The sequence below is a fragment of the Bos javanicus genome, chromosome 15 (genome assembly GCF_032452875.1).
Source record: "Bos javanicus breed banteng chromosome 15, ARS-OSU_banteng_1.0, whole genome shotgun sequence".
NCBI classification, from domain to species: domain Eukaryota; kingdom Metazoa; phylum Chordata; class Mammalia; order Artiodactyla; family Bovidae; genus Bos; species Bos javanicus.
In genome coordinates, this window is record NC_083882.1 from 20,707,972 (window position 1) to 20,724,449 (window position 16,478).

General features: G+C 35.6%; 1 protein-coding gene across 6 annotated transcripts in view; it reads right to left on the bottom strand.

The window, feature by feature from the left end:
• The window catches only part of ARHGAP20 (Rho GTPase activating protein 20), a 216,325-nt gene that overhangs the window by 70,815 nt on the left and 129,032 nt on the right, over positions 1-16,478 (bottom strand). For 5 of the 6 annotated variants that reach the window (XM_061440245.1, XM_061440241.1, XM_061440244.1 and 2 more), the window contains exon 4: positions 2,573-2,722. In XM_061440245.1, the coding sequence (XP_061296229.1) occupies positions 2,573-2,722 (150 nt within the window). Of the gene's footprint in view, positions 1-2,572; positions 2,723-16,478 lie in introns of those variants that run through there. The other variant, XM_061440246.1, reaches the window with a different exon arrangement.

Genomic DNA, 16,478 nt, shown 5'->3' on the forward strand with positions numbered 1-16,478 from the left:
TTTTATAGAAATTCTAACTAATAGATCATCTCATGATTGGCTTCTATTTATTATCTTTTTCCTTTCTAGATACTTCATAGATTAAAAAACTTCAGATAACACTCTAGACATTATAAATATCTTATTCTGGAGACTCTGAGTTTTGTTATATTTGCAAAATAATGTTGATGTTTTAACAGACAACTCATTTTATTAGATTCAAGCTGAAAATCCCACCTCTCCTGTGTTCAGCAGAAACTCAGTGCAAGTCTTTCAGCCTTAGCTTGAAGCTGCTTTAAGTCTGTTCCATGCATGTGTGGTTCAGCATTCAGCTGGGCAGAGTCTAAACAGAAAATCTGGAGCTTCCTTTCTCTGATACTCTTCTTTCTGAGATTTCCTTCCTCAAGTTCCTGCAGCTGTGGCTGACCCAAACTCTATACTTCGGTGTTTCAGCCCAGAATGCCTGAGGTTTTGTCAGTTTAGATGCCCTGTACCACGATTTGACTGCAGCCTGCCCTCAGGCTGATGCCTTAAAAGCAGGAAACTCATGCAGTGCTGATGCCTTGTTCCATTTCAATTCTTCTCCCAAATCTGCCAACATTTTGTTCACTTTCCAGAACCTTCAGGAGGTTGTTGTTTGTGTTTTGTTCAGTTTATAGTTGTTATCTGTAGAGTTGTCCGTGTGTTAAGACCTCACTCTGCCATACCAGAGTCTGAACTCTTCCACACTACTTTTTTTTTTTTTTAAAGAGTAATCTTTTAATTTCAAGATAGGTTTAGATTTTCAGGAAAGTTGCAAAGATAGTACAGAGAATCCCTGTATACCTCACACCCAGTTTTTGTTTCTTCTAATGTTATCCTCTCACATTATCAAGGCACATCCATCAAACTAGGAAACCAATATTGGTACATTACCATTAACTACACTACTGACTTCAGATTTCACCAGTGTTTCCATTAATGTCCTTTTCCTATTTTCTATTGTAGGATACCACGTAGTAGATTTAGATATCATGTCTCCTTAGTGACCTTTTCTGGGCCTTTTCATGTTTTTTTTTTTTTTTTTTTGATTGTGACAATTTTGAGGCTTACTGGTCAGGTAACTCTATAGAACATTCCTCAATTTGGGCTTATCTGATATTTTTCTTATGATTAGACTGGGTCTATGGGTATTGGAGACAAATACCACAGTAGCTTCTCATCACACTATCAAAGCATAGATGATGTCCACATGACATCACCAGGGATGTTAACTTAGTCATTCAGTTAAAGTACTATACTTTTTGAGGAATTATTTTATAAATTATTCTATATTTTCCCTTCTACTTAAAAAAGTTTTATGGAAACTCCTTATTTAAAGACATAATGTAGTCTCACCCTTCACTTGAAATCCCTTCCTTTCAGCTGTAAACACCAGGGAGATTAAACAATATGAAATGACAATATTTAGAGAAGCTTGTCATGAAAAAGAAGACACATGGAGAATGATACAAATGTATATTTCTTCTAAATAAATTCTTAAAATCCTGTGGTAGGTCAATAGTGCATAATAGAATTTAATGGCATGCCTTTCCTTTATTAGAAGATTAACAGCTCCAAAAAAGTACTTATTTGGTTTTAAAATGATGCCTGAGGAGTTGGATGGTAATGAGGAAGTAGAAAGAAAATTGTGTGCTTGAAATAAAAACCAGCTCTTTTAAGTGTAAAACAAATACTGAACATGCAATTGTTCAAAATCATAAGTCTGAGTTTTCATATGCTCATTCTGAATAGAAAAGTGTCAGTTTAGTCTGTTCAGATAAGAGCACAAAGATTCTCTCTTCATACATTCTCCAACTCCATCCCAGCCAAGGAATAAGTCTTAGGAAACTGACTTTCCTTCCTTGAATTCATAAATCTGGTTTTTATTGTCACACCTCTGTAGATACCAAGTTAGAACATGATGTGCAGTTAGGAACCACATTATTTCATGACATTAAATTTATTTCTATAATCATAAACTATTTTTAAAGAAAATCTGGGAGTATAAACCAGTTATTCAAGCTTAATCGGAGTCTTTTATGGAATTTGTTTCAGTAAAACATCTGTTTCAGTGGTTTAAAAAGCTAACTTGAAAACTCAATATATAAAACAGTGCCTAAACATGAGGGAAGGGAATACTGGAGAGGGAGGTCCTAGAACTCTGATTACTCTATTCCTCGTCCATGGTGTTCGAGGTGTTTAAGTAGCCCCTTTAAAAAGTCACAGCTCAAACCAAGGTAAATGCTTTCAAGAGTTCTCAATATTTACCATTACCTTTCATATCTTTTAATAAAACACTCTTTGGGGGAAACATAAAGTATACAGGTGTATTTATTGAAGGTGTGCCAAAAGATGAGTTATTGGCTTTAGAATACAAATGAACTTCTCTACAAAACAGAATAGATCAATCAGAATAAAATATTTTTCGTTAAAAAATTATGGGAACAAAAAAAAATTATGGGAACAAAACTGAATTATCTTTTTTTCCTCTCCATTCTAGAAATTACATAGCTGATTGTATTTCATGGTAGCAATCCCAAGTGAATAATATAAGACAAGCTATGGTTCTCACCTGAAAGTGGCCACGAAGTTCACTGTGGGCCAGCCCAAGACAAAGGATTTCATGGCATTGGTGTTGCCTTCTCCCACTTCATCCACACAGCTTGCTGTCCACATGTCACTTAATTTTATTTTATTTTTTATCTTAAAGTTATTGTTATATCTAGAAAGAGAAAAACCAGATAGGATTTCTTATTAATTTGTTTCTTATTTTTCATAAATTTGTTACTTTGTTTCAAATTTCTCATAAATTTGTTTTATGAGAACTTCTGTACTTGTGATAAGAAGACAGTTTTACTAATCATGGGCAAAGAATGTCTTATTCATTGTTTTACCTTCAGTGAATTGTAACATGTTCGGTTACCTTAGCCTAAAAAGGCCTTTGAAACATTTGACATATTGGTCCTAATGCTTGCATTGATGGCAGCAAATAGCCATAAACTGGCAATTTTATTTTCTATATGTTGAACATTGCATTTGGATCAAAAACCCAATTTTAAACTTATTGCTGTTATAAAAAGTTAATTCATTTATTACTTATAACTTATTTATTTCCAAAAATATATAAATGGCTGGGTAAAAACTGAACATAAACATTCTTTATTAAAATATTTATAAAATTTCCACCTTATATGCACTAAAAATATAACCAGGAATTAGAGAAATTTACAATGCATTTCCAACTGAGTGGTTGTATGACTTTTTAGTCTTTACAAGCAAAGATTATTTTAAATTTCCTTTTTAAAGATTTTTTCTTACCACTTCCCTTATATTGTGGCTAAAACTGAAAAAAAACTATAGCCTAAAAATAGACCCTAAACTGGAAAAAAAGAGGCCAGGAAGTATTATACTTAAATTAGAGTTGATATAATTGATATTTATCTCTGGATACCCAGAAAATGATCTACTTTTAAGTTGGCAATGAAATTGCTTTTTGAATTTCTATCTAATCCTCCTTACAACCCTGGTATTGAAACCATCATTCTCTTGACCTACTTTACAGGTTTAATGCTTATAATGGACCTGAAACTTAAACAGTTAGAAGGCACTGGTTAAGGATGAAGAGAATGCCTTAGGAAACCTCACTACTTTCTACCATTCAGAACCAATTATGGAAACACTAAAAGCTAAAATGAAAATCAAAGATACTTCATATTCCTAAAACTCCTCATGGAATATTTAAAGCTAAAATTCTTCAGTAGAATTTATAAACTGAAACAGTGTTTTAGGAGCCTTTACATGAATGACAATCTCGATTCAGAGCCTCATCTATACTTCACACATAAGGCAAACAATGTAAATATAATAGAAAAGTGCCTTGTGGCATAATGGCTTCATTCTTTATTTCAATATTTTCCACCCTATTGCTATAAATCATTAGATTTTTTTTAAAGTAAAATCTTACTTTTTCTCCTAAAAATCTTACTTCTTGATGGCAGCTATTTAAGGTAATATAAAATTGAAACTATGAATCTTTTGGGAGGAACAGTATGTTTCTGTATCCACCTTCATACATTTTGAGTTTGTTTGTTTGTTTGTTTTTTTAAATGCAGGCCTCTCTTTATATTAGAAACGTCAGATACCATGTGGGAACTTGTATATCTATTCATCTGGAAAAACGGCATTCCAATAATGCCTTCCCTAGATCAATAAACTGTCAAGACTGCCTACTCCCTTATATTAATACAAAAAAACAAGGAGCTATCTAAAGTGTAAAAAACACTTTCATTCTAATGGTCAATATGTATTGAGAACTTATCATTTACCAGTAATTGTTAACACGTTACACATATTGGTTTAATCCTGAAACAGTTTTTTTATAGACAAGAAAATGTTGTCACAGGGAGATTAAGTAATTTGCCAAAAGTCCAACAGATTAACTAGCAGAGCTAGAATTTGAACCTGAGCAGGGTTGACTCTTGAGCTTACTTATGCTCATAACCATTATGTATCTATAAAAAGTCCTGTGGACATGGCCATTCTTACAAAGCACCTGGAGGGGTCTGTGTCTCCATGAAGTTTTCTTCAGCTTTATTATCTTAAACCTTCAGGTGAGTTCAGTCACTCAGTCCTGTTTAACTCTGCGACCCCATGGACTGCAGCAAGCCAGGCTTCCCTGTCTATCACCAACTACCGGAGCTTACTCAAACTCATGCCCATCGAGTCAGTGATGCCACCCAACCATTTCATCCTCTCTCATCCCCTTCTCCTCCCACCTTCAATATTTTCCAGCGTGAGGGTCTTTTCCACTGAGTCAGTTCTTCGCATCAGGGGGCCAAAGTATTAGGGTTTCAGCTTCAGCATCAGTGCTTCCAATGAATATTCAGGACTGATTTCCTTTAGAATTGACTGGTTGGATCTCCTTGCTGTCCAAGGGACTCTCAAGAGTCTTCTCCAACACCACAGTTCAAAAGCATCAATTCTTTGGCACTCAGCCTTCTTCAGAGCCCAACTCTCACATCCATACGTGACTACTAGGAAAACCATAGCTTTGACTGGATGGACCTTTGTTGGCAAAGTAATGTCTCTGATTTATAACTGGCTGTCTAGGTTGGTCATAGCTTTTCTTGGAGCAAACGTCTTTTAATTTCATGGCTACCTTCACCATCTGCAGTGATTTTGGAGCCAAAGAAAATAAATTCTGTCACTGTTTCCATTGTTTCCCCATCTACATGCCATGAAGTGACTGAACCACTGGCCATGATGTTAGTTTTCTGAATGTTGAGCTTTAGGCCAACTTTTTCACTCTCCTCTGTAACTTTTCATCAAGAGGCTATTTAGTTCTTCTTCACTTTCTGCCATAAGGGTGGTGTCATCTGCATATCTGAGGTTACTGATATTTCTCCTGGCGATCTTGATTCCAGCTTGTGATTCATCCAGCCCAGCATTTCTTATGATGTACGCTGCATATAAGTTAAATAAGCACAGTGACAACATGCAGCCTGACATACTCCTTTCCCAATTTTGAACCAGTGTGTTGTTCCATGTCCAGTTCTAACTATTGCTTCTTGACCTGCATACAGATTTCTCAGGAGGCAGGTAAGGTGGTCTGGTATTCCCATGTCTTCAAGAATTTTCCACAGTTTGTTGTGATCAAAGGCTTTGGCGTAGTCAATAAAGCAGAAGTAGATGTAGAGGTTTTTCTGGAACTCTGTCGCTTTTTCAATGATCCAATTGATATTGACAATTTGATCTCTGGCTCCCCTGCCTTTTCTAAATTCAGCTTGAACACCTGGAAGTTCATGGTTCACATACTGTTAAAGCCTGGCTTGGAGAATTTTGAGCATTACTTTGCTAGTGTGTGAGATTAGTGCAATTGTGTGGTACTTTGAACGTTCTTTGGCATTGCCTTTCTTTGGAATTAGAATGAAGATTGACCTTTTCCAATCCTGTGGGCACTGCTGAGTTTTCCAAATTTGATGGCATATTGAGTGTAGCACTTTCACAGCATCATCTTTTAGGATTTGAAATAGCTCAAGTGGAATTTCATCACCTCCACTAACTTTGTTCATAGTGATGCTTCCTAAGGCCCACTTGACTTCTTATTCCAGGATGTCTGGCTCTAGATGCATGATCACACCATCGTGGTTATCTGGGTCATGAAGATCTTTTTTGTATAGTTCTTCTGTGTATTCTGGTCACTCTTCTTAATATCTTTTGCTTCTGTTAGGTCCATACCATTTCTGTCCTTTATTGTTCCCATCTTTAATGAAATGTTCCCTTGGTATCTCTGATTTTCTTGAAGAGATCTCTAGTCTTTCCCACTATATTGTTTTCCTCTATTTCTTTGCACTGATTACTGAGGAAGGCTTTCTTATCTCTCCTTGCTATTCTTTGGAACTCTGCATTCAAATGGGTATATCTTTCCTTTTCTCCTTTGCCTTTAGCTTCTCTCCTTTTCTCAGCTATTTGTAAGGCCCCCTCAGACAACTGTTTTGCCTTTTGCATTTCTTTTTCTTTGGAATGGTCTTGATCACTGCCTCCTGTACAATGTCATGAACCTCTGTCCATAGTTCTTCAGGAACTCTGTCTATCAGATATAATCCCTTGATTCTATTTGTCACTTACACTGTATAATCGTAAGGAATTTGATTTAGGTCAAATCCCTTGGAAGAAATGGAGTAGGCACATAGTCAACAAAAGAGTCTGAAAAGCAGTACTTGGATGTAATCTCCAAAATGACAGAATGATCTCTGTTCGTTTCCAAGGCAAACCATTCAATATCACAGTAATCCAAGTCTGTGTCTTGACCAGTAATGCTGAAGAAGCTGAAGTTGAACATTTTTATGAAGATCTACAAGAACTTCTAGAACTAACACCCCAAAAAGATATCCTTTTTGTTATAGGGGACTGGAATGCAAAAGTAGGAAGTCAAGAGATACCTGGAGTAACAGGCAAATTTGGCCTTGGAGTACAAAATGAAGCAGGGCAGAGGCTAACAGAATTTTGCCAAGAGAACGCATTGGTCATAGCAAACAATCTCTTCCAACAACACAAGAGACAACTCTACCCATGGACATCACTAGATGGTCAATACCTATATCAGACTGACTATAGTCTTTGCAGCCAAAGATGGAGAAGCTCTATACAGTTAGCAAAAACAAGACTGGGAGCTGACTGTTGCTCAGATCATGAACTCCTTATTGCCAAATTCAGACTTAAATTGAAGAAAGTAGGGAAAACCACTAGACTATTCAGGTATGACCTAAATTTTAAAACTTACTCTTCTAAATCTCCTTACCTACAAGGCTTTCTGATGGGGACTCTTTTTTTATGGACTTGGGGGACAAATCTCATGAACATTTATGTCCATAAAGCTAGAGGTACTAGTTTAAAAATATTTAAAACTAGCATTTCAATTTATATTCAGATGGAGAACCTTAGGGTCACAGTGTGTTTCTTCAGATTTTTCACTTCAATTTTTAATAGTATTAGATTATTCCAATAGAAATTTAAAAGTATGAATTCTAGATTTCACTCTATTCCAAGATGGATGATGTTCTAGTAAATACATTTTGGGGTAGAGAACATGTTATATTCCATAAGTATCTGATGGTAATCCTATTAGTAATGAATTAATAATTGGAACTTTTCTCCTCATCTTTTTGACCTACAGAGAATTCATCATTACTTCCATATTTCTTTCAGGAAATAGAATATGAGAATAGTGATGGTTTAAGAGAGTATGAAATAACTACTTCCATTTCCTTGTGTATGCTCAGTTGTGCCTGACTTATTGTGACCCCATGGACTGTAACCCATTAGGCTTCTCTGTCCCTGGAATTTCTGCGGCAAGAATACTGGAGCTAGTTGCCATTTCCTTCTGCAGGGGATCTTCCCAACTCAGGGATCAAACACGTGTCTCTTGTGTCTCCTGCATTGGCAGGTGGGTTCTTTACCACTGTGCCACCTGGGAAGCCCTTTTATTTCCTTTTTTGTATATTCCAAATAGGTGCTGTAAGGATATTAACACAGGGGATATATCAGCTTCTTTCTAAATACAGTGATGCTCAAACATTGTTTTAAAAAAATGTAAAGACACAATTCTATAGGAAAATAAATTTTAATTTACCTTTCTAATGAATATCAAAAGTGGTCCTTAAGATTGCATCCAGCTTTAATATTAATAGTTGTTTTAATTCAATATGGAAAAGAATGACAATAAACTCAAAACAATTTTAGGCAAACATTGTCAACATTCTGCATGAAATGGAGTAAATAAAATACCTTATCCAAAGAAAGACTTTTAAATCATCCTGTATTATTGTACTCACTAAAATCCACTTATTTTGACTAAATAAATATGTGGCAGTTGGCCAACTATTTATCCCCCCTGAGTTTATTTCTATAGCATCAACTTAAGGACTGAAAGCACTTTCCAAATGGAGCCTGAAGATAAGCTGAGGCAATACTGAACATAAGGTAGTGGATCTGTTCACTAAGTATATGATTAAGTACTAAATAACTCAGTTATTTATAACTGAGTAATAAATAAATAAATAACCTAGTTTATTCCAAAAAGTAATTGATTCAGGGTTCAACTCAATCCTGCATACAGGGGTGAGAAGTGATAGGGAGGACATAGGTTTAGTGTATCAGGGAACTACTTCTTGGTTGCTATTTCAGAAAGAATAAATTATCTCATATTAAGAAGGATCTGTCAGTATATTAAAATGTTTGATATACATATATATATATATATACATGTATAAATCAGCAATTTCCTGAAAAATTGTGGTAAAAGTTTTGCAAGATGGCAGCTTTTATTTGTTGTTCAATCGCTAAGTCAAGTCCACCTCTTTGCAACCCCATGGACTGCAGCACACCAGGCTTCTTTATCCTCCTCTGTCTCCTGCAGTTTGCTTAAATTTATGCCCATCAAGTCAGTGATCCTATATTGATGTCAGTATTCAACAGTAATGATTCAGTATTCAACAGTAATGATTATCTCCTCAAATATACGTTTTCTTTATGTCAAGGAGAAAGAGTTCATGCCCTCACAAAATTAACTTAGACCACTCATACTCTTTAATATCCCCAACAAATGTAGACAGTACTTAAAAATTCAACAATCCAACTTCTGTATATTTATCAAAGAACTGAAATCAGGATCTAGAAGGGATATTAGCACTTTCACGTTCAATGAAGCACTATTTACAATAGACAAGATGTGGAAATGAATTAAATGTCCACCGACACATACATACAGTGGAACAGTATTCAGCTTTAAGAAATCCTATCATATGCAACAACATGGATGAACCCAGAGGACATGATGCTAAGTAAAATAAGCCAATCAGAGAAGAACAATGATTCTACTTATATGAGGTATCTAAGGGAGTCAAACTCACAGAACCTAAGTGGAATATAGGTGGCAAAGGGCTGGGGAAAGGTGGAATGCGGGGAGCTGCTGACTAATGAATATACATTTTCATTTATGCAAGATGAATAAATTCTAGAGATGCTGCTGTGCAACACTGTGCCTATGAACAATACTGTACTGTACCCTTAATTTGCTTAGAAGGTAGATCTCAGTGTTAAATATTCCCACCATAATAAATTTTTCCTAAGGGAAACACATTCAGAAACAGCTTTGCATTTATTATCTTTGCATATGGTTTTAAAAGATCAACAGTTCATTAAACATTCTATATCATTTCTTAATTAGTTAGATGAGTAATTAGTTAGATCCTTTTACTCATCACAAGAGAAAGACTGATGCAAAAAACAAAACAGAACAAACACTAACTGGTTGAGGAATCTTGTATAACATCCATAAAAAAAAGAGGTAAGTTATAGAGACAGCATGGATGAAATTTTGATCGATTCATATTGATTAAATGCATGGAGTTTGACATATGATAGACCTACATTCAAATGTGGGCTCAACTAATTACTAATTTTGTTATCTTGGGAAAGTCACTTAATTTCTTTAAGAAACAGCTTCTGTAAATGAGAAAAATACTATCTATACAACAGAACAGTTATATGGGTAAAATTTTCTAGAAAAATACTTAACAGGCTTCCAATAAATGTGAGATCTCCATTATTATCAATAATGCTCAGATTAAATATAGTGCTTGCAAAAGCAGTATTAATATTTACTCAAGCCCATGCCTTATTCTTTAATTGAACTATAGTTGACTAACAATATTAAACTAGTTTCATGGGTACAGAATAGTGATTCAACATTTTTATAGACTGTATGCATTTTAAATTATTATAAAACATTGACAATATTCTCTGTGCTATATATCCTTGTAGCTTATTTATTTCTTAAATAATAGTTGGTACCTCTTAAATAATAGTTGGTACCAACGTTGTCATCAGTTCTCTTGTATCTTTGAGTCTGTTTCTGTTTTGTTATATCCATTTTACTTTTTAGATTTCACATGGAAGTGATAACACACAGTATTTGTCCTTATCTAATTTATTTCAGTAAGCACAATACCCTCCAAGTCCATTCATGTTATTGCAAATGAGAAAATGTAATTCTTTTTTATGGCTGAGTAGCATTCCACAGTATATACATACCACATCTTCTTTTTCCATTCATCTGTTAATGAACACTTAGGTAGATCCCATATCATGGCAATTGTAAATAAACCTGCTAATGAATATTGGGGTCAATGTATTACATATTTTCATATGAGTGTTTTCATTTCCCTTGGATATAAACCCAGGTGTGCAATTACTAGATCATATGGAAGTTCAAGTCCTAGTTTTTCTGAGGAATCTTCATACTGTTTCCTTACTGTCAGCACCAGTTTATTCTTACCAACAGTGTACAACAGTTCCCTTTTCTCCATATCCTCTGCAGCATTCGTTATTTGTGTTCTTGCTGATGACAGCTATTCTGACAGATGTGGGCTGCTACCTCATCATGGTTTTAATTTGCATTTCCCTAATAATTAGTGATATTGAGTGCCTATTGGCTATCTATAAGTTTTCTTTGGAAAAATGTCTCTTTTTTGGAATTCTTTTTGAACTATTTTTTTGAATTTTTTTTTTCTTATTTGGTTAATCTTCCAATTTTATAATTGGGTTGTTTGTTTTCCTGATGTTATTTACCTCATCTGGATATTAACCTGTCAGTTATATCACTTGCAAATAATTTCTTCCATTCAGTAGATTATCTTTTTATTATGTCAATGGCTTCCTTTGCTATGCAAAAGCTTTTAAGTTTAATTAGGTCCCACTTGTTTATTTTTTTGCTTTTGTTTCTTTTGCCTGAGGAGAGAGTTCCAAAAAAATACTGCTATGATTTACGTCGAAGGGTGTTCTGTGAATTTTCTTTTTTTATGGTTTTTTTATAGAATTTTTTTTATAGATTTTTGTGATTTCCAGTCTTACACTAAGGTCTTTATTCCATTTTGAGTTTGTTTTTATATATGTTGTGAAGGAATATTCTAATTTCATTCTTTTATATCCTGCTCTCAGGTTTTCCTAGTAACACTTTTCCTCACTGTTTATATACAGAGTAACAGAGTAGTCACAATAGTATTGTACTGTTTTGAAGTTTAGTCTGACAGGGAGCATGATACCCCTATCATGTTGTCCTCTCAAGACTGCTTTGGCTATGTTATCTCTTGTCATTCCGTATCAATTTTAGGATTATTTGCTTGGTTCTGTTAAAATTGTCACGTGTATTTTGACAGGGACTACATTAAATCTGTAGACTGTTTTGAGCACTATAGACACTTTCAGTTCAGTTCAGTCGCTTAGTCGTGTCCAACTCTTTGCGACCCCATGAATCACAGCACGCCAGGCCTCCCTGTCCATCACCAACTCCCAGAGTTGACTCAGACTCACGTCCATCGAGTCAGTGATGCCATCCAGCCATATCATCCATCTTCAATAGGTTCAAAATGGGCAAGTAAATCATTGCAATACACCACATTAACAAAGTATGGAAATCACATGATCACCTCAGTAGATACAGAAGAAGCATTTGACAAAATTCAGCATCAATGTATGATAAAAAAAAAAAAAAAAACAACTCATCAAAGTTTTCCTCATATCTGGAGAGAACATATCTCAACATAATAAATACTGTTTATGACAGACCAATACCTAACACCATAAATACTCTGAAAAGCTGAAAGCTTTTTCTTTTAAATCAGTAACAAGACAAAGACACCCACTCTAACCACTTCTATTTAACATAGTATTGGAAGTCCTAGCCACACAATTATAAAAGAAATAACAAGGATCCATGTTGGAAATGAAGAAGTAAAATTATCGCTATTTGCAGATGACCTGACACTATGTATCAGTTCAGTTCTGTTCAGTTGCTCAGTCTGTTTATCTCTTTGCAACCCGAAGGACTGCAGCATCTGCAGTGATTTTGGAGCCCAAAACAGGTTAGGTTGTTTATTTGAGATTTTACTTGTTTCCTGAGGAAGGCCTGTACTGATGTCAACTCCCCATACAACTCTGTGTGTTAGTTACTCAGTCGTGTGTGACTCTTTGCAACCCCACGGACTGTGGCCCGACAGGCTTCTCTGTCCATGGGATTCTCCAGGCAAGAATACTGGAGTGGATTGCCATTCCTTTCTTCAGAGGAACTTCCCAAACCAGGGATCAAACTCTGGACTCCTGCATTGCAGGCAGGTTCTTTACCATTTGAGCTACAGGGAAGTTACATACAACTACTCTGCTGCATATCATAAATTCTGAAGCATTCTGTTTCCATTTTTATTTATCTCAAGACACTTTCTGATTTCTTCATCAGCCCATTGGTTTTCTGTTGCACACTGTTTACTCTCCACATGTCTGTGATTTTCCCATTTTTCTTTTTGTAATTGATTTCAAGTTTCATATAGTTGTGATTGGAAGATGATTGATATAACTTCTCTCCTGTTAAATCTGTTGACACTTGTATTTTGGCCTAGAATGTGAACTATCCTGGAGAATGTTTTACGTGTACATCAAAAGGTGTATTCTGCTGGTGTTTCGTTTGGAGGATGCTGTTGTTGTTCAGTCGCTCAGTCCTGTCTGACTCTTTGTGACCCCATGGACTGCAGCACACGAGGCTTCCCTGTCCATCACCATCTCCCGGAACTTGCTCAAACTCCTGTTCATTCAGTTGGTGATGTCATCCAACCATCTCATCCTCTGTTGTCCCATTCTCCTCCTGCCTTCAATCTTTCCCAGCATCAGGGTCTTTTCTAATGAGTTGGCTTTTTGCATTAAGTGGCCAAAGTATTGGCACTTAGCTTTAGCATCAGCCCTTCCAATGAATATTCAAGACTGATGTCCTTTGGGATTGACTGGTTTGATCTCCTCACAGTCCAAGGGACTCTCAAGAGTCTTCTCCAACACCACAGTTCGTAAGAATTAATTCTTTGGCACTCAACCTTCGTTATGGTCCAACTCTAACATCTACACGTGACTACTGGAAAAACCATGACTTTGACTGTATGGACCTTTGTTGGCAAAGGAATGTCTCAATTTTCAATATGCTATCTAGGTTTGTCATAGCTTTTCTTCCAAGGAGCAAGAGTCTTTTAATTTCATGGCTGCAGTCACCATCTGCAGGGATTTTTGAGTGTGTTGTGGCTATCTATTAAGCCCACCTGGTATATTATACCATTTAAACCACTGTTGCCTTAATAATTTTGTCTGAATGATCTATCCTTCGAGGTAAGTGGAGTGTTAATATCTCCAACTGTTATTGTAGTATTGTCAGTTTCTCCCTTATGTCTTTTAATAGTTGCTTGATATATTTAGGTGCTTCTGTATTGGGTCCATGTATGTCAATCATTATAATATCTTCTTCTTGTATTGATCCCTTTATTATAAAATAATGCCTGTCTTTGTCTTTTGTTAAATAGCTTTGTTTTAAAGTCTACTTGATCTATATGAGTACTGCTACTCCAACTTTCTTTTTTTCCCATTTGCATGAAATATCTATTTCCATCCCCTCACTTTCAGGCTGTTTGTGTCTTTAGCTCTGAAGTGAGTCTCATGCAGGTTCACATAGATGGATCTTGGATTTTGAATCCCATCAGTCAGTCTACTTTTTTGATGTATTTTTTCCAATCACATTTAAAGTCATTATTGATAACAAAAATGCCTTTTTGTTACTTGTTTTCTGGTTGTTTTGTAGTTCCCTGTTCCTTTTTTTCTTCTCTTTGCTTTTTTTCTTGTGGTGTGATGACTTTCTTCAGTGGAATGTATTACTTTTTTTGTTTTTAGTGTTTTTTATCTATTGTAGGTGTTTGGTTTGTGATTACCATGGTGCTCATATACTGACTTGTACCTACTTATTTTATTTTTTAAAAATAAATTTATTTTAATTGGAGGCTAATTACTTTACAATATTGTATTGGTTTTGCCATACATCAACATGAATCCACCGCGGGTGTACACGTGTTCCCCATCCTGAACCTCCCTCCTACCTCCCTCCCCATACCATCCCACTGGGTTATTGCAGTGGACCAGCCCCAAGCATCCTGTATCATGCATCAAACCTGGACTGGCAATTCATTTCACCTATGATATTATACATGTTTCAATGCCATTCTCCCAAATCATCCCACCTTTGCCCTCTCCCACAGAGTCCAAAAGACTGTTCTATACATCTGTGTCTCTTTTGCTGTCTCACATACAGGGTTATCGTTACCATCTTTCTAAATTCCATATATATGCGTTAGTATACTGTATTGGTGTTTTTCTTTATGGCTTACTTCACTCTGTATAATAGGCTCCAGTTTCATCCACCTCATTAGAACTGATTCAAATGTATTCTTTTTAATAGCTGAGTAATACACCATTGTGTAGATGTACCACTGCTTTCTTATCCATTCATCTGCTGATGGACATCTAGGTTGTTTGCATGTCCTGGCTATTATAAACAGCACTGCAATGAACATTGGGGTACACGTGTCTCTTTCAATTCTGGTTTCCTCGATGTGTATGCCCAGCTGTGGGATTGCTGGGTCATATGGCAGTTCTATTTCCAGTTTTTTAAGGAATCTCCACACTGTTCTCCATAGTGGCTGTACTAGTTTGCATTCCCACCAACAGTGTAAGAGGGTTCCCTTTTCTCCACACCCTCTCCAGCATTTATTGCTTGTAGACTTTTGGATCGCAGCCATTCTGACTGGCATGAAATGGTACCTCACTGTGGTGTTGATTTGCATTTCCCTGATAATGAGTGATGTTGAGCATTTTTTCATGTGTTTGTTAGCCATCTGTATGTTTTCTTTGGAGAAAAGTCTGTTTAGTTCTTTGGCCCATTTTTTGATTGGGTTGTTTATTTTTCTGGAATTGAGCTGTAGGAGTTGCTTATATATTTTTGAGATTAGTTCTTTGTCAGTTGCTTCATTTGCTATTATTTTCTCCGGTTCTAAAGGCTGTCTTTTCACCTTGCTTATAGTTTCCTTTGTTGTGCAGAAGATTTTAATTTTAATTAGGTCTCATTTGTTTATTTTTGCTTTTATTTCCAATATTCTGGGAGGTGGGTCATAGAGGATCCTGCTGTGATGTATGTCTGAGAGTGTTTTGCCTATGTTCTCCTCTAGGAGTTTTATAGTTTCTGGTCTTACATGTAGATCTTTAATCCATTTTGAGTTTATTTTTGTGTATGGTGTTAGAAAGTGTTCTAGTTTCATTCTTTTACAAGTGTGGTTGACCAGTTTTCCCAACACCAGTTGTTAAAGAGATTGTCTTTTCTCCATTGTATGTTCTTGCCTCCTTTGTTAAAGATAAGGTGTCCACAGGTGTGTGGATTTATCTCTGGGCTTTCTATTTTGTTCCATTGATCAATATTTCTGTCTTTGTGCCAGTACCATACTGTCTTGATGACTGTGGCTTTGTAGTAGAGCCTGAAGTCAGGCAGGTTGATTCCTCCAGTTCCATTCTTCTTTCTCAAGATTGCTTTGGCTTTTCAAGGTTTTCTGTATTTCCATACAAATTGTGAAATTATTTGTTCTAGCTCTGTGAAAAATACCGTTGGTAGCTTGATAGGGATTGCATTGAATCAATAGATTGCCTTGGGTAGTATACTCATTTTCACTATATTGATTCTTCCAATCCTTGAACACAGTATATTTCTCCATCTATTAGTGTCCTCTTATATTTCTTTCTCCAGTGTTTTATAGTTTTCTATATATATGTCTTTTGTTTCTTTAGGTAGATATATTCCTAAGTATTTTATTCTTTTTATTGCAATGGTGAATGGAATTGTTTCCTTAATTTCTTTATATTTTCTCACTATTAGTGTATAGGAATGCAAGGGATTTCTGTGTGCTGATTTTATATCCTACAACTTTACTGTATTCATTGATTAGCTCTAGTAATTTTCTGGTAGAGTCTTTAGGGTTTTCTATGTAGAGGATCATGTCATTTACAAACAGTGAGAGTTTTACTTCTTCTTTTCCAATTTGGATTCCTTTTATTTCTTTTTATGCTCT